This window comes from Penicillium odoratum, assembly GCF_028828045.1.
Source record: "Penicillium odoratum strain IBT 22623 chromosome Unknown utg000008l_segment0_segment0, whole genome shotgun sequence".
NCBI lineage: Eukaryota > Fungi > Ascomycota > Eurotiomycetes > Eurotiales > Aspergillaceae > Penicillium > Penicillium odoratum.
Window position 1 is genome coordinate 707488 of NW_026643150.1, and position 21766 is coordinate 729253.

The 21766-nt window shown below is 48.7% G+C and overlaps 9 protein-coding genes across 9 annotated transcripts; 7 read left to right on the top strand and 2 right to left on the bottom strand.

Annotated features, from left to right (window-relative positions):
* Window positions 1-23: 23 nt before the first annotated feature.
* Window positions 24-337, top strand: N7520_010492 (NADH:ubiquinone oxidoreductase subunit NDUFA3; the record flags this gene model as incomplete). The annotated part of the gene is made up of 2 exons (XM_057144425.1): window positions 24-207; window positions 291-337. 2 exons carry the CDS (start codon window positions 24-26, stop codon window positions 335-337), a joined length of 231 nt encoding a protein of 76 aa, XP_056990179.1.
* A 1573-nt stretch (window positions 338-1910) lies between these two features.
* N7520_010493 (putative transcription factor RfeG) lies at window positions 1911-2849 on the bottom strand (the record flags this gene model as incomplete). Its single annotated transcript, XM_057144426.1, has 3 exons — window positions 1911-2540; window positions 2623-2667; window positions 2730-2849. 3 exons carry the CDS (start codon window positions 2847-2849, stop codon window positions 1911-1913), a joined length of 795 nt encoding a protein of 264 aa, XP_056990180.1.
* A 1837-nt stretch (window positions 2850-4686) lies between these two features.
* On the top strand, window positions 4687-6636 carry N7520_010494 (DNA-directed DNA polymerase eta; the record flags this gene model as incomplete). Its single annotated transcript, XM_057144427.1, has 1 exon — window positions 4687-6636. One exon carries the CDS (start codon window positions 4687-4689, stop codon window positions 6634-6636), a length of 1950 nt encoding a protein of 649 aa, XP_056990181.1.
* Window positions 6637-7480: 844 nt separating this feature from the next.
* N7520_010495 (uncharacterized protein) lies at window positions 7481-9924 on the top strand (the record flags this gene model as incomplete). Its single annotated transcript, XM_057144428.1, has 4 exons — window positions 7481-8927; window positions 8972-9056; window positions 9104-9677; window positions 9727-9924. 4 exons carry the CDS (start codon window positions 7481-7483, stop codon window positions 9922-9924), a joined length of 2304 nt encoding a protein of 767 aa, XP_056990182.1.
* A 333-nt stretch (window positions 9925-10257) lies between these two features.
* On the top strand, window positions 10258-11427 carry N7520_010496 (uncharacterized protein; the record flags this gene model as incomplete). Its single annotated transcript, XM_057144429.1, has 1 exon — window positions 10258-11427. The coding sequence occupies one exon, from the start codon at window positions 10258-10260 to the stop codon at window positions 11425-11427; it is 1170 nt and encodes a 389-aa protein (XP_056990183.1).
* A 2397-nt stretch (window positions 11428-13824) lies between these two features.
* On the top strand, window positions 13825-14976 carry N7520_010497 (Carbohydrate-binding WSC subgroup; the record flags this gene model as incomplete). The annotated part of the gene is made up of 4 exons (XM_057144430.1): window positions 13825-13936; window positions 13990-14249; window positions 14439-14912; window positions 14959-14976. 4 exons carry the CDS (start codon window positions 13825-13827, stop codon window positions 14974-14976), a joined length of 864 nt encoding a protein of 287 aa, XP_056990184.1.
* A 792-nt stretch (window positions 14977-15768) lies between these two features.
* Window positions 15769-17072, bottom strand: N7520_010498 (F-box domain and ankyrin repeat protein; the record flags this gene model as incomplete). Its single annotated transcript, XM_057144431.1, is given in 2 exon segments — window positions 15769-16775; window positions 16790-17072. 2 exon segments carry the CDS (start codon window positions 17070-17072, stop codon window positions 15769-15771), a joined length of 1290 nt encoding a protein of 429 aa, XP_056990185.1.
* A 1308-nt stretch (window positions 17073-18380) lies between these two features.
* On the top strand, window positions 18381-19015 carry N7520_010499 (uncharacterized protein; the record flags this gene model as incomplete). The annotated part of the gene is made up of 2 exons (XM_057144432.1): window positions 18381-18609; window positions 18870-19015. The coding sequence occupies 2 exons, from the start codon at window positions 18381-18383 to the stop codon at window positions 19013-19015; spliced, it is 375 nt and encodes a 124-aa protein (XP_056990186.1).
* Window positions 19016-20267: 1252 nt separating this feature from the next.
* N7520_010500 (uncharacterized protein) lies at window positions 20268-20447 on the top strand (the record flags this gene model as incomplete). Its single annotated transcript, XM_057144433.1, has 1 exon — window positions 20268-20447. The coding sequence occupies one exon, from the start codon at window positions 20268-20270 to the stop codon at window positions 20445-20447; it is 180 nt and encodes a 59-aa protein (XP_056990187.1).
* Between the last annotated feature and the right edge of the window lie 1319 nt (window positions 20448-21766).

The following is a 21766-nucleotide window of genomic DNA, read 5'->3' on the forward strand; positions in this document are numbered from 1 at the left end:
TCGACTGACCTCGCTCCGTCACCATGTCTGCCCCTCAATTCTGGTCGACTCCCCTCCGTTACATCCGCTGGGCCTCCCACGAGAAGCCTGCGATCTTCTTCTCCCTGATCATTGGTTCCATGGGCCCGGTCGCGCTGGTCGGCCTTCCCCCGCTCCGTCGGGCTCTCGGCGACGTTGACCCGGAGCCTATTCCCCTGTCATATCCTCGTAAGGGCTCCTGATATAACAATCCCTCAGCATGATCTATGCCTTGATTGAATTATTCTAACCACAATGTTCAATATTTACAGTTCCGAAGGGCCCGCGATCAATCCCTCAGGGATATGATGACGAGTAAAAGACCGAACGTCGAGCCCCTAGAAAAGACAACCCACGTTTGACAGTTTTTGGTCTTGGAATGATGCGCGTTATTTGAGACGGAAAGATGGGGATTAAGCAATGTTGCCTTCAATAAATGAGGTTGATAGCAAGGCTGTTTGATATAGCCTGAGCTGTTAACCAGCAAGAAACGATCTCGTTTCTCCCCACGAAGAGGCGTTTTGATACCAATCTCGTTCGCATGATCTCGGCACAGTCGGGTATCGAGATCATGCGCTGCCAGTGTATTTACTATGTTTAGAGAGATCATATAACCGACACAGTCGTTTTCTGTTCAAACTGGTAGAGCGTCAGCGCTCATACCCTTGGTATCAACGTGTAGGGCCATTTCAGGTTTTCTCTTTTATTCCTTTTACGTAGACAAGCAAGTGTGGCATTTAAGATTACGCACATGCAAGTACGAAAGTTCGAATGGTGAATTCTGTATTTATCATCCCGAGATTGTAAGCTCTATTAAAAGTTGACAACTTCAGGATATGCCTTGCGAGAGACCGCATGGCAGCCCTGGAAATGAACAGTTGTAATATTGATCGGCCATCACGACTCTGTGACCTCAATCAGCTGTAACACCTCCCAGACCTTGATCGCGGTATGTTGTCTTGGTCACAATTCCCTTGTGATGTTGAGTTAGTACATTTCTTAAGGTCGCAACGCGGACTACCCTGCGTTGAATTTGTTTGAAACAGGTTTATTGGCAAGATTGGAGATAATGGCAATGAAAGGTTCAATTAATATTGATGAAACCGATCATATGAAAGCGTCAACCACACAACGGATAACGCCGTATATGCTCATATCTACATGTAGTTCGTTCATCAGCATCGCTTTATCAAAGCAGTCTCCGTCAGCCAGAAGGCTCCAATCCAAAAAGCAAACATGCGAGGCACGAGCCGTATGTCCCACCATAGGGAATTCAATAGTCCCAAGGGGAGGAGCAACCATTGCTAAAAAAAAACATATCCCGTACACCATAAAAACGACCAAGGAAATAAACCATGACAAAATCCCAGTGTGAATAGAGTATCCGGGCCAAGCCATAAAAAACAAACAAAACAGCTCAAAATCGAGAAAAGCCACCGTTTTCATAAAAACCCAGTCCAACGCATAATGCTCCTAACCGGCCAACTGCACGATAGCGCAGAATAATTAAATGTGGAAGACCTATCTGGTGGCCTTGCTCGAGTGGTAGACCCGAGGTGGCCAATGGTATCCAGAGGAATTCAGTTCCGGGGAAAAGAAATGGTATCCATATCCGACGAATCGTGGGTGAGTTGGACCCTGTACTAGATGAAATTTGTTCCTTCTGTAGGAAAATCCTGGACTTTCAAGAGGAGAGAGTAGAAGAAGCAAAGCCGACATTTGGAGAAGTGGAAGTAGAAGGGGAAAGAATCCTAGGAAAATTTTTGTTCGTTGACAGCAAAGAATTCCAGGATTTCTTCATAGTCCAGGGAGGCATTTCATCCAGTGGGCCACAACGGAGGAGAGAAAAGTATGCAATGCAGAAGAGAAAATTCGGTGCCAGACTAGTAAAACTACCGCCGGCGATGCGGGTCTCGTTCTCTGGTGGGTTGCGGCCTACTGCGCTCGTATTCCGGGGTATATCTCGGCTCCATTCCTCCTATCCGGGGATCTGGGGCAGTAGTGGGAGGGTATGTCATCCCGGTGGTCTGGGGAGGATAGTCCGACTGGTCATTATAGCCGGGTCCTGGATACCTGGGGGCATTTCGGCCACCCTCGTAACCATAGCCGGGTGCGTAGGTATAGGAAGCGGGGTGCATGTCAGCAGCCGTGACCACGGGTTGAGAAGGGCCAGAGTAGGAGACTTGAGGTGGGGGGTACGGAGCCGGGCCTGATCCGTAGGGCGAGTTGGAAGTGTAGGAAGATGGGGGTTGGTTGTATTGAACACTCTGGGATTCAGCATAGGAACCCTGGGGATATTCCATGTAGGGCTGCGCAGGAGCAGCACTGAAGGTGGTTGGGGACGGCCCCTGTTGTTGGCGAACCTCATGGAGAGCCGAAGTGGCATAGTTGGCTGAGCCAGAGTTAGGGTGTGACATATTCACATCTTGAATATAACTACCTCTTGGATAGCCTAGGTCAGCCCGACGTGCGACATCCGCATTCCACCGAGCGGAGTCAGCCTTGATATCAGCAATCATTTCCTGTTAATCCAGATGGTCCTTGGTCAGATGGTGTTCTCCTTGTCGTTGGCTTGGCTTTAAAATTCGCAGCATGTCCACTTACTGATGTGAGATTCCGATAGGCACGGATGAAGAAGCCCGCACGGTCCTGTGTGGTGGGGTCAGTTGAGACACTCGTCAAAGGTTCAAAGCAAAGGAAAGAGGACGGACACCATGGTTGCCGGGTCGCACAAGTGCATCATTTCCAAGGTAGCGACAGATATCTGCTTGGATCACCTCGCGGCTGATTCCATCACCGGGGATAAAGTATTCATTTTGACGGCCTGTCATAATGGGTTCCTTGGGAAATAAAGAATATCCGGGAAGTAATTGAACGGCTTCCTCAAGTCCGGGCCAAAAAAAAGAAAGGAAAATCCGGGGCAGTGAGAGATCCTGGAAAAGGTAGTTGTTGGGTCCGTTATATTGGAAAGAATGTACAAGTTTTGGCTTTGGTTTTCTATAGAGCGACCGGTATGAAGATGTCCACGGTCGTCACCACTTTTAATGACGAAAGAAGTCGAATCCTGAGGGGAAATTGTCACTGGCTTCGGATATAATCCACGGAAAGATGGCCACAGAAGCAAAAGGGGATCTCGGGAGAGCAAAAACTGGTGTCCTTTTTGTCCGGGAGAAATGTCCAGGGAATCCTTAGGTATCCAGAGTGGTTGTCCAGGGCAAATAAATCAAATCAAAATCCTAGGGAGATATATCGTGGGTCGAAGAGACTAAATCAAGTCTGCGAAGCCGAGAGAAAAAGAAAACACCAAGGCGAGATTGAAAGATCCTGGGAGTTGGGGAGAAGTTGGGTCCACACTTCCTATTTCCGATATATAGTTTCCAGATTTTTTTTTCCCTGATGAAGTCGGGTCGGGGTTGAGAGAGGGGGGTAAGGGAGAGGAAGGTGATGTGGAAGAAAGAAGAAGGAAGAGGAGAAGGGGCGAACTAAAGTGGGCATGGCGGTTGGGCCGTCTCTTGGGCTGGTGCCACGACTCCCCCCACTTCTCACTCTATCAAGTCAAGGCGTGAAAAAGCATGCACGGTCTAATACGGCTTAGAGTGGGAAAAAAAATCAAAAAAAAAATCAAAAGTACACTGTACCACACTGTTCGTATCCGATAGAATCCACATACCCTGGCTATTAACCCTATGAACCCTGAGTTAATCCTTGTTCTAGTCTTGATTCTAAAAGACGCCGTAAACTTTGCAAGGCCGATCATCCCCATAGTCCCTCTCAGCTTAGATTGCTCCTTAGTCTGTGCCCTTGGACCGTATTCCCACGTGATTTAGCTGGGTATCAATCAGTTACTGTATAAGTGTTAGATGCCTGAGCTTGATGGACAAGCGGTCAAACATAGGATAGTGACTAAATATGTAAGTAACGGGATACTTCTTTGTGGCGAAAGACCGGGAGGAAAATTCCGAATTCGTGAGCAAGGCGACCAAGTGGGACAAATCGGGGCCTGGGAGGGCCACGGGGAATGATCCTCGCTTTCCTCTGCAATATTCAGTGAAGTAAGGGACCAATCTAAGGCCAGATCGGTGGATAGCGACAGACCGTTGCCACCGAACCACAGGACTGGCGTTGGGCACCGATGCGTGTTGGGCACAACTCCGTCAGCGCGTGGACCACTCAGAGCTCGGCTATGTCAGCAGATCACACAGCGGTTCTCGGTCTCGACTGTACGGAGTAGATGAGAGGGGACGCGTTCTAAAGATGACGAGATTTGGATTTGAGTGGGAGGTTAGTTCACGGATTTCCAACTGATCCTGGGCTTGCTCTTGAATGGATAGAGGTGACGTGCAGGAGTGCATAAATTAGTGCCAATGACTGAGAATCAAGATGACTGCTGATCAAACATACTAGTAGCTATTCAAATCTATGGGTGAGGATACAATATATCTACATGATTTACGTTAAAACCTTGGAGTACTGTAAGAGTGATATTATTCTACTATAGATTGTTTGTTTGTTTGTGGGGGAATATTGAAACCTGAGGCTCCAAAACTACACGTGAATACACTAGTCCCCATTGGGACATATATCCAACATTTGGTCGCGACCTTCCAAATCTCAGCATAACGAGGACCATTCCAAGTTCATTGACCGAATCATGACGAATATACAGGCATGTCGTCTGAAGACCCACCCAATTCGCCCGATGCCGTGAAACGCTCCCGCTACACCTACCGCCACCTTCAATTACTGCGCCAAGGGTCTACTGCCACACCTCTACGCGCCATTGCGCACATCGACCTCGATGCCTTCTACGCTCAGTGTGAGATGGTGCGCCTGGGGACGCCTCGTGATACTCCACTCGCAGTGCAGCAATGGGATTCGCTGATCGCTGTAAATTACGCGGCACGACCATTCGGCGTCAACCGCATGGTCAGCACCGCTGAAGCCAGGAAACTATGCCCGAATATCATCTTACAACATGTTGCCACTTTTCGGGAAGGCGAGGGTGGTCGCTGGGCCTATCGGGATGACTCGTTCCGCAGTGTCAAGACTGATAAGGTTTCCTTGGATCCCTACCGGGCGGCGTCGCGGAAGATCCTCCAGACGATGAAGGATGAGGTGCAGAGATGGTGCACGGATACGGAGGGCGACCTTGGTCACCTTACCCAAGGTATCTCGGCTGCAGTGGAAAAGGCCAGCGTCGATGAAGTCTTCATTGATCTTTCTCCTCTCATTTACTGTGTCTTGCTACAGAGATACCCCGAGCTTCGGGCCGTTGTGCAAGACGAGAAAAAAGATGCCGCGCTACCTTTCCCTCCTACGGTGCTGCAATGGGAAGCCGACGATTATCTGATAGATTTAGATCTACAGGAAAGCGAGGAAGATGACCCAGATTGGGATGACATTGTCATGCTGGTGGCGGCGGAGATCACGAGGTCGGTCAGAAATGCAGTGTGGGAAAAGTTACACTATACCTGCTCTGCTGGAGTTGCCAAAAACAAGATGCTCGCGAAACTGGGCAGCGCTTGTAACAAGCCTAATAAGCAGACTGTGGTACGGAATCGTGCTGTCCAAAACTTCTTGGGTGGGTACAAATTTACTCAAATCCGGATGCTGGGCGGCAAGCTAGGGGATCAGATCACTTCCTTTTTTGGAACAGAACAAGTGAGCGACCTTCTTAATGTGTCCCTTGAGCAATTGCGTGCCAAACTCGACGACCACACCGCAACCTGGCTGTACAACACTATCCGGGGAGACGATCGCAGTGAGGTCAATCCCCGAACCCAGATCAAATCCATGTTGTCTGCAAAGTCATTTCGTCCCAGTATCAATTCAGTCGATCAAGCGGAAAAATGGTTGCACATTTTTGCAGCTGATATCTACGGTCGCCTAGTAGAGGACGGCGTGCTTGAGAACAGACGTCGTCCTCGAGTTATTACTCTCCATCACAGAGTTGTGCAGAGTCGGTCCCGCCAAATGTCAATCCCTGGTTCCAATACTATTGATGAGAATTTGCTCTTCGAGCTGGCCAAAACCTTGCTTCGACAAGTGTTGGCAGATGGACAGGTGTGGCCATGTGCAAATCTGTCTTTGAGCGTGAGCAGTTTTGAGGATGGCGTGGGCCAGAACAAGGCCATTGAAGGCTTTTTGGTCCGTGCTGATCAGGCCAAGTCTCTCATACATGCCAGACCTCGCGCAATACTGAAAAGTGACAATACTGAACAGTCCCCTGCAGAGAAAAAGAGAAAGGTTGATGACGGTATCAAGCGCTTTTTCAACCAACCTCATGATGATTCTGTTACATCAGAGAATGAAAGCCCCCAACCTCTAGCCCAACCTTTAGCCCAAGATCCAGCGCCTGGCGGGGACCAAGCTCTGGACACCCATATTCCGCAATTTACCTGCAGTCGATGCTCAAAATCTATTCCCGAATATGACAAAGAGGAACATGACGACTGGCATTTTGCTAAAGACCTGGTAACCCAGGACAGACAAGAAGCGCGGGATGCCCAACAAAGCTACACGCCCAACAGCTCCCGAGCGTCCAATCCTCGTGGCAGAGGAGGTCGAGGTGGCCGGGGAAAGTCTGAGAAAGGACAGATGCGACTGGCTTTTCAATAACAGAGCTATCTGTATGACACGGAGGTAGTCTCTGGAACTTTTTTAATTCTCATAATATACCCCATACCCAATCTAGCTTGGACAGGAAACGTCATAATTAACGAATTTGCTCGGGACCCAACCAGGGGGCCTAATCCTAACCATGGATCAAATCATTTCTTGATCTATATGTAAATAAGAGTAAACAAAACAAAAAAAAAAATCCTTTTACAATCCTTTTACTATGCACAATTACCACAGAAGTGTAATTGTATCTGTAGATAATGTGTGTGACATCAGGCAGCGGGGTCATAGGGTAGCGATTATGTCGTCGCTGCGCCCAGCCATTCGCCGAATCACTGCGCTCTCTATCTCTTGCGTGCCTTATTCTCCCTGGCACCAAAACGTTCCCTTTTTAATGCTAGCTTTCATCCCTTTACACCATTCATAATCCACGTCATTGCTTGGCGGGTTTTTCTTTTCGGGTTGTGCCGCGCGACAAGTGATTGCGCTCGAATACCCCGCCAAGATCTTGAAACCGATACGTCTTGCTGCGGCAAGAACTGCGCTCTGCAAGAATAACAAGCTGTACGTCAGTGAGTCATTTCGTAATCTCTAACCGCTTGCTTGCTGCTACCTGGCAGCTCCGAAGGCTGTGCGAGTTGCCTGCGCCTTGAATTGCGACTAACAATGAGAAAGGTCAGGCTGCGATTGTAATCCACCGAGCGTTTCGATCGAAGAACTCAATGACTTAACGCCTTGAGGTGACTGAGTTATACCATACTCTCGGCCCTCCTTGATCCTTTCTCTGTTGCCATCAGATAGCCTCAAGTTGAAGATTTGCCGCCTAACGTCGCTGTCTGCCATGCCTCGACGAGAACCACCACCAGGATATTGGGAGGAAGACGAGTTCGAACCGAATCAAAGATACCGTCCACGTCGGACTGACCGGTCATCATTTGAAGATGACGTGAGAAGGCGTAGGGAACCAATCCCTTTAGCGCCGGAGATGCCACGAGAGTTTGTGCGCGAGACTTTCATAGTCCCACCCCGAGACCTTGAGCCACCCGTTCATATGAGAAGATCTGCAGATGATGTTGGGCCTATACCGGATCGGGAAGAGGTCCATATGCGCACACGACCACGGTGGGGTCATCGTTCACTTGGAATCGACGACGATCTCGATGAAAGGGAGATACGACGCAGACAGTATCGGCCTCGTGTTGAAGAAGATTTAATATACGATGAGCGAGAACGTCGTACTCGAAGGTCTCGCCCAGAACGCGACTTTGACGAAATGTCATTCCGACGGAGGGGACCGCCTCCAAGCTATGATAGCGAATTAGATCGACAACCTCGGGAAAGACGTTACTCTGACGTACGAGATGAAGTGTATGTTCGCTCTTCTGAATCACGTCGCAAGCCTCGTCGTCGGGCAGTGGAATTCGAAAAAGACTTGATTGGGGAAGAAGTTCCATGGCGTCCGAAGCGTCAGGATCAATCGCCGCCTATGTCGAAAGAAGATGAGAAGATCATGCAGTGGAAAGATAGGCCCTCTCCAAGGGACCTCGAGGAGGACGAGGAGATTCGGGTGCGAGATATACGGCGACGCAGCCAACAAAGTCCACACCAAGCACGATATGGTCGAGGACCGCCTGGTTCCTGGCCTGATGATCTGGAAGATGAAGATGAAGTCTCAGAATATGATATTCCCTCAAGGCGCTCCAGGTCTACCCGGGCAGATGGCGACTATGAGTCTGATTCTCGAACCAAAGGTCGATTCAAGCCTGAACCGGTACAGACAGAGGATGAAGTTGATATTCGCTCAAGACGCTCCAGGTCTACTCGGGCAGATGGCGACCATGAGTCTGATTCTCGAACCAAAGGTCGATTCAAGCCTGAACCGCTACAGACAGAGGATGAAGTTGATATTCGCTCAAGACGCTCCAGACATGGACGTGATATTGAGGATGATAAAATTGATATCCGCTCTTCAAGACACTCGAGACCTGGTGGAGATATAGATGAAGATATCGATATCCGCTCAAGACGTTCCCCGCGCTGGGAACAGACAGATGACGAAGAGGCTGATATTCGCTTTTCAAGACGGCTCAGACGAGGAGATATCGAGGATGACGAGATCGATATACGAAGAGAGAAGAAAGCCCCTCTCAGACGGAGTACAGAAATCGAAGAGGTTATTATCCGCGAGAGACGTAAATCCTCGCCTCGAAAACGGAGCGTGTCGCCGGAGCCTATACCGGCTCCTTCGATTCATGATGTCATAAAACACCACCGGAATATTGACCATAGTATGTCTTTGAATATTCGTATTCCACCGGGGCTAATTGTTTAGGATTTGATGAAGGTCGACCGCCGCGTGCACCAAGCCCGGAAAAGACATCAACGGATACCAGTTTTGATGAAGTCCATATGCGCCGGTGAGTTTGTTCCTTTGTCATCCATTTCATGTATTAATCATGCTCAGGTCCCGAAAAGGCGGCCTCCGATCTGATGAAGACGTTTCCTTTGAGCGTGGAGAGGAATCCGTTTCGTCGACTAGTGACTTCCGTAATCCCTGGAAGCGAGATGAGCGCCGTTCACGCCCTAAGTCCCGGTCCATAAGCCAGGAAGAACCCCTGGAGGCTGAGCGCCCTCATAGCTGCAGACGAGGTCCCCCTCGCGAGACTGATGAAGACGTGATGACGTTAAGCGAAAAGATGAAAGCTTCAACCTTAGCCGACGATCCTCCACGAAAGAGTATCGACGAATGGTCTATTGTTCATTCCCCCAAGGAACAGGCGATTGAGATGACTGGAGCCCTTGACATAATCGAGGTGGCTCCCAAAGATGCTTCCACCGATTCTGGTTCCGAGTCTGAAGAAGAGGTTGAGATTGAGGTTGAATCAAAGAGAGCAGAACGAAAAATTCCCAAGGAGCGACGCGATGAACGGTGGACCGAGATCACCAAGGATCTTGTGGTTCGTGGCGCTATCGAAGAACTTGGATATGAGTTCGAGGAGACGAGGACATTCTATTACATCTTCTCATATCTTGAGCCGGTATGTTCACAATTCAAGGGACGCGGAAAGCACTGACCTGATTCTGCAGGCTGATATTGATGAGCTGGTCGAGCTATCAGACCAAATACGTCAGACTCGGCGGCGACGAATCAAGGAGATGCACCGTGAACGGGCATCGGTTCCTAGTCGTTCAGCTTCCTTGATAGATCGAATGCCACCTCGACCTCGACCGGGAATCGCAAGGCATGTCAGAGAGCGGGAGTGGATTATCAATGGTCACCATTAGGCATTTTCCAAGAAGGTTTGTCGGTGGAGTTAACGATAATGAGAATGAATAACATGAGTTTGATAGGATACAGAAGATCTTCAGTATGGTTTTGGTTTTGCTCCGCTAACTCATCGACGGCCTGCTCGTCGAGGCACCAAGATCCAGATTGGGACAGGCTGCGACGATTGTAGAATCTGTATCATCCATCCTTTCTTCCCATAACAGCGTCCACTCTCTCATCATTCCCATCATAACGATCTCTAGCTTTGCTTTCGCCTTTCGCCTTTCATCTTGATTGTTTTCATTCATCTTGACACGTGCATGTCGCTTCCCGCTGTCTTATCCGCTCAAATGAGCCCTGAACAATCCGATGATCTATTCTCTAATGGATATGAATACGAATATGAATACGAATATGAATACGAATATGAGTATGAACATGAGTATGAATCTAACTCCTCTGCGGATACTACCATCTTTTTGGGTACTGCTGCAGATGAGAATCACAACATTCGGACCGAAGCCAGAACCACCCTGCTGCGCAAACTTCACGCTGTTTGTGGACAAGAATCACTACCGGTACCATTCTGGGCATGTCTTCAGGTCTGCAGCATTTCAAAGCTAAAATTCGCCATCTGGCTCGCAGCAAACTGGCTTGACGACTTCCTAGCCATGGCCGAAATCTTCAGAAAACTCCCATGCAAATGGGTACAACGATCATCCATCCCGCCATACATCCCCTACCAAACATCCAAGCACGCACAAAGCGCACCAAGAGAGCGAGATCTATCCAGATGCGTCTTGACAGGCGCCGAACACCCAATCAACCTTGTTTGTATCTTTCCCGCCTCCGCCGTGGCCGACCTACTCAACAGATCAATCACAGATCATGGATTCTGGAAACTCATGTACGCCCTGTGGGATCCCGAGATCGTGAAGCGTTGGCGCAATGTCATCTTCCCCTACCCCAGCAACCCTACCTACGCCATCATCAACGACCCTTCTTTCCTGCTAAGCCTGCGCGACGACCTCAGCATAGCATGGGTCAGTGGCCTCTTCGATCTGCGTCCAGTCTCGGTTACAGAGGACAAAACCCAGTTAGAGGTTGAATTCCACTGGCTTTCCCATGGGGACCGGGACTCTTCCAAGTTCTGCGCTGCAACCGAGATTCCATTTTCAACAAAGGGTCGCAAGGGCTCGAAAGAGATGACCCTTACCCTGACGAACGAGCGTGGAGAGCCGTTCCTCGTCGCATCCGGCCACCGGTTCGTACTTCGAACTGATGACCCCGTCCTCCGCCCACTGCCGAGCTTTGAGCTTCTCGATATGCAGTGGTACGTCAACCGGATCGTGGCTATGGCCGGTACGTGGGAATTGTGTGGCGCGCTGAGCGGGTCCGAGATGGATGTGCAGGATGTGGCTGAGGAAGACACGGACTGCCCGGGGCGGCTGAGCTGGGCCGTAGAAAAGAGGGTGGGAGCTTTGCTCTCTGATCCTCAGGATGGAGAAGAACTTGATTAGAAGTCGGGATGAGGATAATTGAGTGGTTGTAATAGGCCACCACTAATGAATGAACCAATCTTGAGTCCGATGAACGTTCTATCACTTTGCCGTCACTGGCACGTTAAGTAATGATAGTGAAGACCTTACATTTTGCCTTATAGATATATGAAGGTTTGATGTAAGACGAATGAGCGCATCAATTAGTATGGTATCTGATTATAGTACACTTCCAAGGTAAATCTCTTGCAATTATTATCTGCTTCTTTTACCATGCTCCCTTTATCTCTCTGCTTTACTCAGATCTCCTATCGTGAATTGACCGACCGAGCGAAAGACTACAGTTGTGATCACTCAGGGGTCAAAGATAGCTCAATAGCATGGTCTCAGCTACCAGTATCGCCCCACTAACTACTTCACTCTGACATGTGCAGTGATCTAGACCATCAATGTGTATCCTCGGAACACCCACCGGTGCAACCATCTGAAATCATAAAGAACCGAGACAATACTCCACCGGCTTCTATATTCAGAATGTAAACAAAGACCTGCATAAAAGCCCCTTGATAGTATGTATTCTTAGAACATTTTGCGAAGCCACAAGACGTCAACGTCAACACATGGAAAACTCTACCGCATCAAATCACAGCCAATAGCCCCTGTCGCCAAGGCCAGCCACAAGCCACCACGCAGCACGCCGGGATCCTGTAAAACATACCGAGGATCTGTACCCAAGTTAGCACCAAGTTAGATCTCTTATAGTACCCGGCCCAAAGTCCAAGGGCGATCATTCAAATTTTGGATCCATGTACAGTAATCTGTATCCCTGGTGCAACCTAACCATATCCCTGCCGCCACCCGGGATTGTGGGTTTCAGGCATATTAATGGATTGATGTGGAGAAGTCCAGGTACCAGGCACAGTCTAGAGTTGGTAATTTGCCACTCAGGGCGGAAAGAAGAATATTGACATGGGTTAAATTTCAAGTTTTCAAATTTACAATAGTCGGTGTCAACAATTGATACAGATCCGACGCGTGAGATTGGTTCGGGATATGATCAGTAGAACCATGGGTTGTCCGTCAGATCCGATCGGATCGAAAATGTCAGTTGACTGCCAATTTACGGATCCATTTGCATAATTCAAGTTTCCACTTTTCGAAATTGGCATTTGGGAGATTAATGTCTGCAACAACGTTTGAACAATGTGATATCAATTACTTGGGTAGATAGTCCAGCAGGAGTTATGCAATATGTGAGAAAATGTCACACTCGGCTGTGATTCTGGGCTTTTCACAGGATGATCGTCATGTATGGCGTTTTTATGCCCAGTTTTCTGATCAATCAGAATGATTGCGGATATCAAGGATTACCTACCGGCTGATCGGAGCCAATCCACGGCAGAGATTTGGAACAAAGCTTCTGACACCACATTTGGTCAGGAAGGGGGAACACTTTTATACCTCTGTATTTGGTTTAGTTCTATTCACTCTGATTCTAAGACAATTATTTTCGCATTCTTTTCGTTGTTGATCAGCCGTAGGATATTAAAATCTCTGATGCATAAGTTGTGGCTCATGGGGGTGGCTTGTTTGGTGCAGCTCTGAGACACACCAACGACCAAGTTAGGTGGACCCATTACGTATGCCTTAAATTTGATTTCCCCTCTCACAGGCCTCACTAGAATAGAATTATAAGAATAGTACCGAGTACTCCGTACCCCGTAGAAGAGTAAAATGGAATAAGAGAAATAGAACGGTATGCAGGGACAAGAATGTGATGATTCATGGTTTTGAATGTCTTTCCAATGGTTAAGGTGGATCCGATTTTCCAAGTTTGGTATTTTATGTACTTCCCGTACCTCGCGTCTCTCCCGAATCTATAAACAAATCCATGGAATAATAATCAAAGACGTGACAGAAAAGAAGACAAAGAAAACGTTTCTTCAAACATAACAATAAAATGTAAAAGATTTGCAGAAATTGTTTTGTAACAAAAGTCCCCACATGCAGTGGGATGGACTGCGTACCCGGTCATGCCGCTAGCTCGACTTTCCCTTACCATCTCCTCTTTCCTTTCCTTTTCCCACCCATCTTCCCGAACTTCCCCAGGTAATCGACCTCTAGACAAGTTCAGGGATGCAACCCTTTTGACACTTGTCGCTGCCTTCGTTTAAAGAATACCCTGGTGGCTAAGGTGGGGGACCATTCGCTTCTCTTCCCTCCCTGAGGTGATCGACACCGGTCGGCACACAATTTCCATTTTCAACCTCATCACACCTGGACAGCAGGCTTCCATCACCCTCACCAAGGAACATCATCAATCAGTGGACGGTACAAGCCGACAAAGGGGGAGGGACAAATACACCAAAAAAAGGATTGGGTTGTGGTCTGAGACTCGACCCGACCTCTCTGCCCACCATGCACTTCTCACTGCTGGTGTCGGTCGCTTTGGCTGTTTTGCCTCAGACTTTGGCAACTTCAAGCTTGGCCTACTGTTCTACTGAGAATACAGGAGCCTCTAGCAACTCTTGTGAGTGACCCGAAATCAACAACGGACCGAACAGCTGACTGACCATTCACCAGCTTCGTACACCTACCAATCCAACGGACACTGTACCGGGCTTTGTGAGAATTACGCCTTTGGTATTCTTCTAGACTATGAATGTTGGTGCTCGAACGTGGCACCGGCCTCCGATACGGAAAAGAAGCATGCAGAGTGCGATGGTGAATGCCCTGGTTATCCCGATGATAGCTGTGGCAATTCTACCCTCGGAGTCTACGCCTACGTCTCTGTTACTGGAAACATGGCGACCAGCACTGCCAGTGAAAGCAGTTCGACTACTGTAAGTTCCTTTCAAAATACCCTCCTCTGATTCTTCCGGGTCTTTTGAATCTGCGCTCTTCTATGGGTCCCGATTTTTAATACCTGGATTAGACTAGTACGAGCAAATCGTCAACCACCAAACATTCTACCACCAATGTACTATCGTCAACCTGAAACCCTCACGTTAACCTAGCTAACCTTTCACCAGACTGGCACCTCTTCCTCCTCCTCCACTACCACGACTGCGGGCACCGTCTCCTATACCACCTCGTCGGACGGCGAAGTCAAGACAATCACCGTTTCTGCCTCGAGTGCAACCTCTGGTCTGGATAGCACCACCGTCTCCACTAGCGACAAGAGTTCTGGCCTGAGTGGTGGATCGATCGCTGGAATCGTCGTTGGCGTCTTGGGCGGTCTTGCCCTGGTCGGCGCGCTCATCTTCCTCGTCTTCTTCTACCGCAAGCGTGCTCGCTCATCCAGCCCGGTACCAAGCCAGGATATGGCCGACCGAACTAGTCAGGGTTCCAACTGGTCTCGTGGTGTTTTCCCTGGGGGCGACCTTGGACGCAAGGCAACTTTCACCGATAACCGTATGAAATCAACCACCGTTTACCCCAATGGCCGACGGGACAGCAGCGTCTCGCTGCAGGACAACGAGGACTATTCGCGACCTGTCCTTCGGGTAAGTTGTATTCCGAATTGACCTTGTACCTGCTAACCTATGATAGCTCACCAACCCGGACTAAATCTGACTCGGATTTCCTATCCACGTTTTCTTCTTTTCCCTTGACTCCGCGAGATCGCCCCATTAATTCTGCGCGAATTTGCCCAAAACAAGTCTGTTATGATACCCAACCGTCCCTTGACTTCTTTCCTATTTCTAAGGTGGTGCCTGTGAAGAAAACCGAGATGGAGGATTTGAACCAGGGAATACTTCCACCGCAATTCTGATTGGAGAAGAAGGATGAATACGAGGCACCGACTGACAATGAGCCTATTCGACCCCTGGGAGCGATGATCTGCCGTCGAGACGAGTTCACGAGCAACAGCATACATACAATACCGTGGATGATGAGCTCAGCCCATGTGATTCCAGTACATACATCCGACCCAGATCGCTCATCCCTGATCTTTCTTTCTCTAATTCTCATTTCATCCGTTGTACCATTCAGCCAGTTCTTTGCTTTCTTTTATCCTAATCCACCTGTTTTGCTTGGATTTCTGCCATGGCGTTGCCTCATGGTGTTAGAGTGATACATCTGCAATACTGAATTAAATAACAGTCTTCCATGATCTCCAGTATAAATCTAGTATGTTGCTAGTGTGTAAGGGCGTCATCTGACTGTTTGTCTTTGTGCAACCTCTGCGATTCTAGGCCGTTTGCAAAAAGAGAACTGGATCTTATGGCCCATCATTTGCAAATCAGACTAATTCCATTCAGTACAATCGCGGTCGTTCAATTCCAAATCAAAGTCGATTACATTTTTGAGTCAACGAGCAGAGCGAAAAGCTCCTGATCCCCAATAGCTGCAGCCGCCTCATGGAGTTATACCAACATCGTTCTCAATCGTCAAATCCGGCCCATGAGATCCCTCCGAAAGAATCGCCTGAACAATATCCCTCCGCCGCCCCTGAATCGCATGATGAAGAAAAGTCAATCTACCTCGAAAAACAACATTATTCCTTCGCAAATCAACGAGAACCCCTTTCTGGAGCAGCAACCGAACCAGCTCCACCGACCCAACCTCAACAGCAATATGCAACTCAGTCTTGCCTTCCGCAGTGACATGATTCAACTCACACCCAGCCTCAACCAGCCCCCGAGCCACATCCAAAAGTTCCTCTTTCAGTGCCCAATGCAGCGCTGTAGAGCTATCATTTCCCACAACATCCAGATCAATCCCCGCCTCAATCAACATCCACGCTAGCTCCGTTTCCCGTGCCTTGATAGCCATGTGTAGCGCCGATCCCTGAAACAGAGCAACATCATTCGACATGACATAGGATTCCGGCCGAGAGAAAAGAAGACGCAGAACATCCGGATCTCCTCGTCTCACAGCGGAATGTCTCAGTGAAGGTCTCCGATCATCATGCTCCCCCTCCAAATGCTGTCCCCGTTTCCAATACCCCAGCGCCATAGAAATAGTCTGAATACTATTCCTCGAAACAATATTATGCATCAAAAAGCCAAGATTCAAATCCGCTCCCGCAAGAATCAACCGCTGCGTAATAGGGTCATCCCAAGCCGCATAATTCAAGACATATTTACGATGATGAAGATCCGTAACGTCAGGAATCGCTCCATGGCGAAGAAGAAGATCTACCATTTCAAGATCTTGTTTATAGACTGCTATATCGAGAACCCATACGCCTGTGTAGTCATATGCATTTGGATCCACGCCCAAGTCAAGGAGGGCCTTGAAGCCGTGGATTTTGCCTTTTTGAACTGCGCGGACAAGGCGGCCTTCGTTGTTGAATCCTCGTCGGATTCTGGCGGTGGAAGGCCATTTTGTGGAGAATCGGGCTGGGGGGTGTATGCCGGCACCTGGGGGATTTGACCTTTGTTGTAGATGCAGCGTTCTAGGTAGGACTCTGCGGGGAGGAGGGCTTCTTCTTTGCCGCGGTGAGTCTTGGTGGGTGTTAGGGTTATGTGGATGGTTTTGCAGGTTTGGGTTAGGCGGGCGAAGGATTGGGTGTCGCAGAATTTGGCAATTATTAATAGGAGTTCGCATGGTATGTCACCGAGGGAGGTTTTTTTTAGATGCTTGGGTGCAGTGTAGATCCATGATGGGATAATTAGGATTTCGAGGAGTATATACTGGATGGCAGGGCTAGCATACATAGTGGAGTTCTGGATCTTCCAAGATTTGAATGAATGGGTTTGAGGATTTCTGACGTTGACGTTTCTTTGTGAGATCAGATTTATATAAATCATCATTGTCAAAATTGCAGATAACATTGAGATGGGGCTTTGTTCGAGGTATCAAAGTATGAAGTGGAGGTAGTGCACCTGGGTGAGAACTTCATATTTCATGATTTCGATTTGACATGGTACCGCCAGATGAAGACGGCTCGTCGCAGCTGCTTTCTCCTATCCTCTCCCAGTACCTTAAATTGCTCTCTACCACCCGCTATAGCTAAGCGACGAGGAGGTAAAAGGAAACATGAGGCGCTTTCCTGTTCATATGTTTCTTCGGACATTCTAAGCAAGTGTTTGAGGTGTTCCGCGAAGGGGCACGAATACTTAAAGGTCGACCCACGTCTAAAAATCAGGCGGACCTCGCGATGTATCATACAATTGCGGTTCCTCCAGATCAGATTACTGCTATGCCTGCTAGACCACTCGCTTATATTGACACCCATTGATACTTATAGTTCCTCCGGATCTAATTACTACTACTGCACCACCAGCCTATATACTTACGGTTCCTCCAGATCTGGTTACTACTGTTCCTACAAGTATTCCTACTATAAATATATTCTCGTATCGGTTATATTAATTAACAGTAAATATCGCCTTAGGAAATAAGCCTACTGTCGCTGCACCGCGGCCTAGTTTAATTCATTAAGGCAATCAGCCATTAGGCAAGTCCACTGCCATGAAGCCTAAGGCAAATCCACTGCATATGAATCCAATCAGCCCTGTGGCACACTTACAAACCCGGCAATTTGACATTTAGACACGATAACGTTCTCTTGTTCTCCCTCACTCACAGCGGTCACTCTCTTCATTGAGATACTTACCTTCATCGCGGTCTCGACTTGTGGTTTCTCTGGATCTACTGCTGCTGTTCCTGCTGGACCGCCCGCCGCAGCTGCTTTCTCACCTTTCCTTTACTCTATCTCTCTCTCTCTCTCTCTCTCTCTCTCTCTCTCTCTCTCTCTCTCACACACACACATCTCCCCAAGGCCTTCAACTTCCCTTTCATGGACCCAGACTGCAAATATTTCGGGCTCGGGGGGTCAAGCTCCCCCCATCACCATTGATGCGGTGGCTTTCAAACCGGGCTGCTACAAAGGTTCAGCAAGGCGACCCTTCGGCAAATCCATTGCAAAATCACAACCACAACCACTAAGAGCTAAGGGTCTTTGATCCTATTAAATTCTTATTCTCTCTCTGCCCTCTCTTTCCTCCCCTCCCTCTATCAAAATGGCCTCTCAAAAACAGACGGCCACACGTGGTGGTAAGAAAAAGGTCCAGCAGAGCAATCAGCTAACCAATTACTTTCACCCCATCACCACCGATCTGGTGGCTTTCAAACCGGGCTGCTACAAAGGTTTAGCCGACCGCCCTTCGGATGCGGTGCTGGGAAACTTGGAGCTCCAGCCGATCCCCGAAGATGCGGAAGGCGAGGAGGAGGAGGCCCAAGAAGGGGCAAGTCAGGACAAAGGCAAAGGCCGCGCATTTTTTTGTGGCGTTTGAATGTTTTTACATTTTTACCCCCGTCAGCACCGTTTCCGGGAAGTCCTGGTTTGATGCGATTGTCCAAGTTGTCGTTGGAAGTCCTGGTTTGATGCGAATGTCCAAGCTGTACTTGGAAGTCCTGGCTCGGCCTTCAAGTTGTTTTTGGAAGTCCCCATTCATCTGTAGAATATCAGGTCGTGAAACTCAATTGCTAACCGGTTCTCAATGAATCAGATCAATCGAGCTCGTCGGAGAAGGTGGGGGAAATTGCTGACCTGGGTGCCGAAGCGTCTGAGGACACCGTAATGGGTGACCTCGAGCCCCAGCCTATCCTCGGTGAGGATGATGAGGGGGATAAGGGAAAAGCCCCCGCGAAGTAGTGGGTTTTTTTTTGTGGAGTTCGAATTTATTTGTTATTTTCACCCCGTCGGCACCGAATCCGGGGCATAATTTTTTTTTTTGTCGGTAGCATTTATTTTTTAGAACAATTATACCCAGTGGTTTCGACCCTTTTATTGAATGCTTTTCACCTGTTTCATTGTAGATCAATGCTTTGAGATCATGACTCTGGATGAGGTTGTCGATGGGGTGGTTGATGGCGACGCCACGAGATATCATTATTAGTTATACTGGTGGAAATCGACATGCCGAAAACAAGAACCACGATGGTCCCGAGTTCGGCTGAAGTTTACCGCCATTTGTGGCGGTGCGGTGGGAGATTGATCCCGCGGGTAAACTCCGGGAAGTCGAGAATCCTGTGAACAAGTACATGGCCGACATTCTATGTGATCCGTGGGATGTACCCCGCTCATTCGATCGAGACCGGCGATCTGGACTAGTTCAGTACCATGCCCGAAACGAAACCGCACTATCATCAAATGGCCATTGAGCGACAGGCGCTTTTGTCGACCAGGGTCAGGGGACAGGTATGGAACGATGTGTTCGAGGAGAGAGTGGGGAAACCCGGGGAACCTCCACGCTCATATGACCAACACTTCAAGTACCTGCGAGTAGAGGAAGGCTTGCATGACTCGAGCAATTGGGCTTTCGTCTAAAAAATTGATTCAACATATCATCATCACAATTGTTCTCTAGTACGCTCCATAACCTATGAGACACGCCCGACCAGGTTTTCTCATAGAAGGTTCTAGCTCCGTTTATTTAGCACACCATGCCACTTGTGTCTAATTATGGTCCTCACTGCTCAGCCGCGCATTCCAAGTACCTAGAATTGCTAAACACCAATCTTCGTGTCGCTTTATGCGCTGCTGTCAGTTATCATAGTTACTAAAAGACAAGTGAAGATGTTCAACATTCGCTGTATATCTTTGTCCCCAGACCGATCGACCCACCGTAAACACATGCATGAAGTCGCCCAGAATGGAAATGAGCGACAGTAAGATCTTGAAGGTACTGTACATGGAAAAAGCGAAACTTCCCCACGATGAAATCCCCACGAACTCCACGACCTCCACGACCTCCACGAGCCCCAGTATCCACCATGCCATCAATGTTCGCAGATGGACTAGGGTTCGATTCAAACAGGATTCGGGTGACTCCCCATGTACGGAGTACTCCGTACTTCCCCAGGTCAGACATGAAGCGGTCAAAGCAGGGAAATTACAGGTCAGAATGCCCTTGCACACGCTAGTCAATCTGGCTCACGGACGGCCAAGGCCGAGACAGGGACGGAGAAGGATCCAAGGTCCCATTGGTTACAAAAGCGAGGAAAAGATGGTCGAGGATAGCCGAGACCGGAAGGACCGGCATGTCAGCGGGTTCGGTTGGCCGAAGCGCAATGTCGACAAGTAAAAAAAACAGGCTAAAGTGAACTCCTCATCTCCGCCCCCAGTCAGTTTCGAGGAAACAAGTGCCGTTCCCCCAGATTTGTCCCCCGACATTTTTGACCATCTTTGTTCACCGGAATCTGGAACAGGCATGGTTGAAAATTCTTGACTCTCCGGATTTCCCGCCCCATGGGCAGATTCAAATGCCACGCGTCCCCCCATTGACTCGGTTCCCCGATAGGCTTGGCGAGACCGAGAGAACAAAAAATCCCGAAAAATTCACCAAATCCCCTGGACGGGTAAGATTATAGGCCGGATTTCAACCAATCCATGGATCTTACCCGAAAAATAAACCTCGTGGCGTGTGGAGATTGGACTTCGAGAATGTTACGGTTCCTCTGACTAAAGTATCATATGAGCCGAGTAAGCCATGCTAGATCTGGGATCGCTTTGTCTGTAGTCTATTCCAGATGAGGTTAATGCCATATTCTTCTCCCCGGTCCCTCCCATCTTGCCTCTTTCGCATCCACAATTAGAAGCAGAATTTTCTGAACATCACAAGGACTCGGCTCGGCCGACCACAGGTCCCCCCTCAAGTGAAATTTGAGGCGTTTCCGAATATGGGGCATGGTCAGACGTACCGATTCAGCCCGAGACGGAATTTTTACGCTCTCCCTTCTCCCTACTGGCTATTACCTTCCATCGGTCAAATATCGGACAGGCGGGGTATTAAGGTCTGGAGGGAATTGCCCGTTGTCCCGCCGTAAGCACTAGAGACTAATCAGAAGCACCCCAGAAAGGACCCTAGAGCACTGCAACTGCACAGAATGCAAGTCCTCCGTCTCGGCCAATAGTGGCGTTCCATGGCCCGAAAGGCTTGTTCTTTGGGAAGTCTGGCGTTTGGTCAGTCCACTCAACGCGGCTTGACACGCCTTCTTGGCCACAAAAGCTTAGTGGCGTCCACTAGCCTCCGAAGGTTTGATACTTCTTGTTTCGTGTAACCGGAATATAGCATTTCCGACGTATATTGCTTCCCCGAGTCTAACTTGTTTCATACTTAGCGTTGCTTTAGCTTGGTCTGGCACATGGAATCTTGTGACCCAGGGTCCCCTCATAGGGCACCGTCAGCCGTGATGTTGGGGCCCATGGGCACGAGGACCGCAGGTTACGCTTGGCCAGAGCTAACCCCAGGAAGTGGAAGGCAAAAATAAAGAAATTATTAAAAAAAGAAAAAAATAAACCAAGAAAGGACAGAAAAGTATGGAAAAAAAGGTGAAAAAAAGTTTATATAGCCCTCCCATCCCCAGGTTTCTTTTTTCTGTACATCATTTACTCTCTACTTTC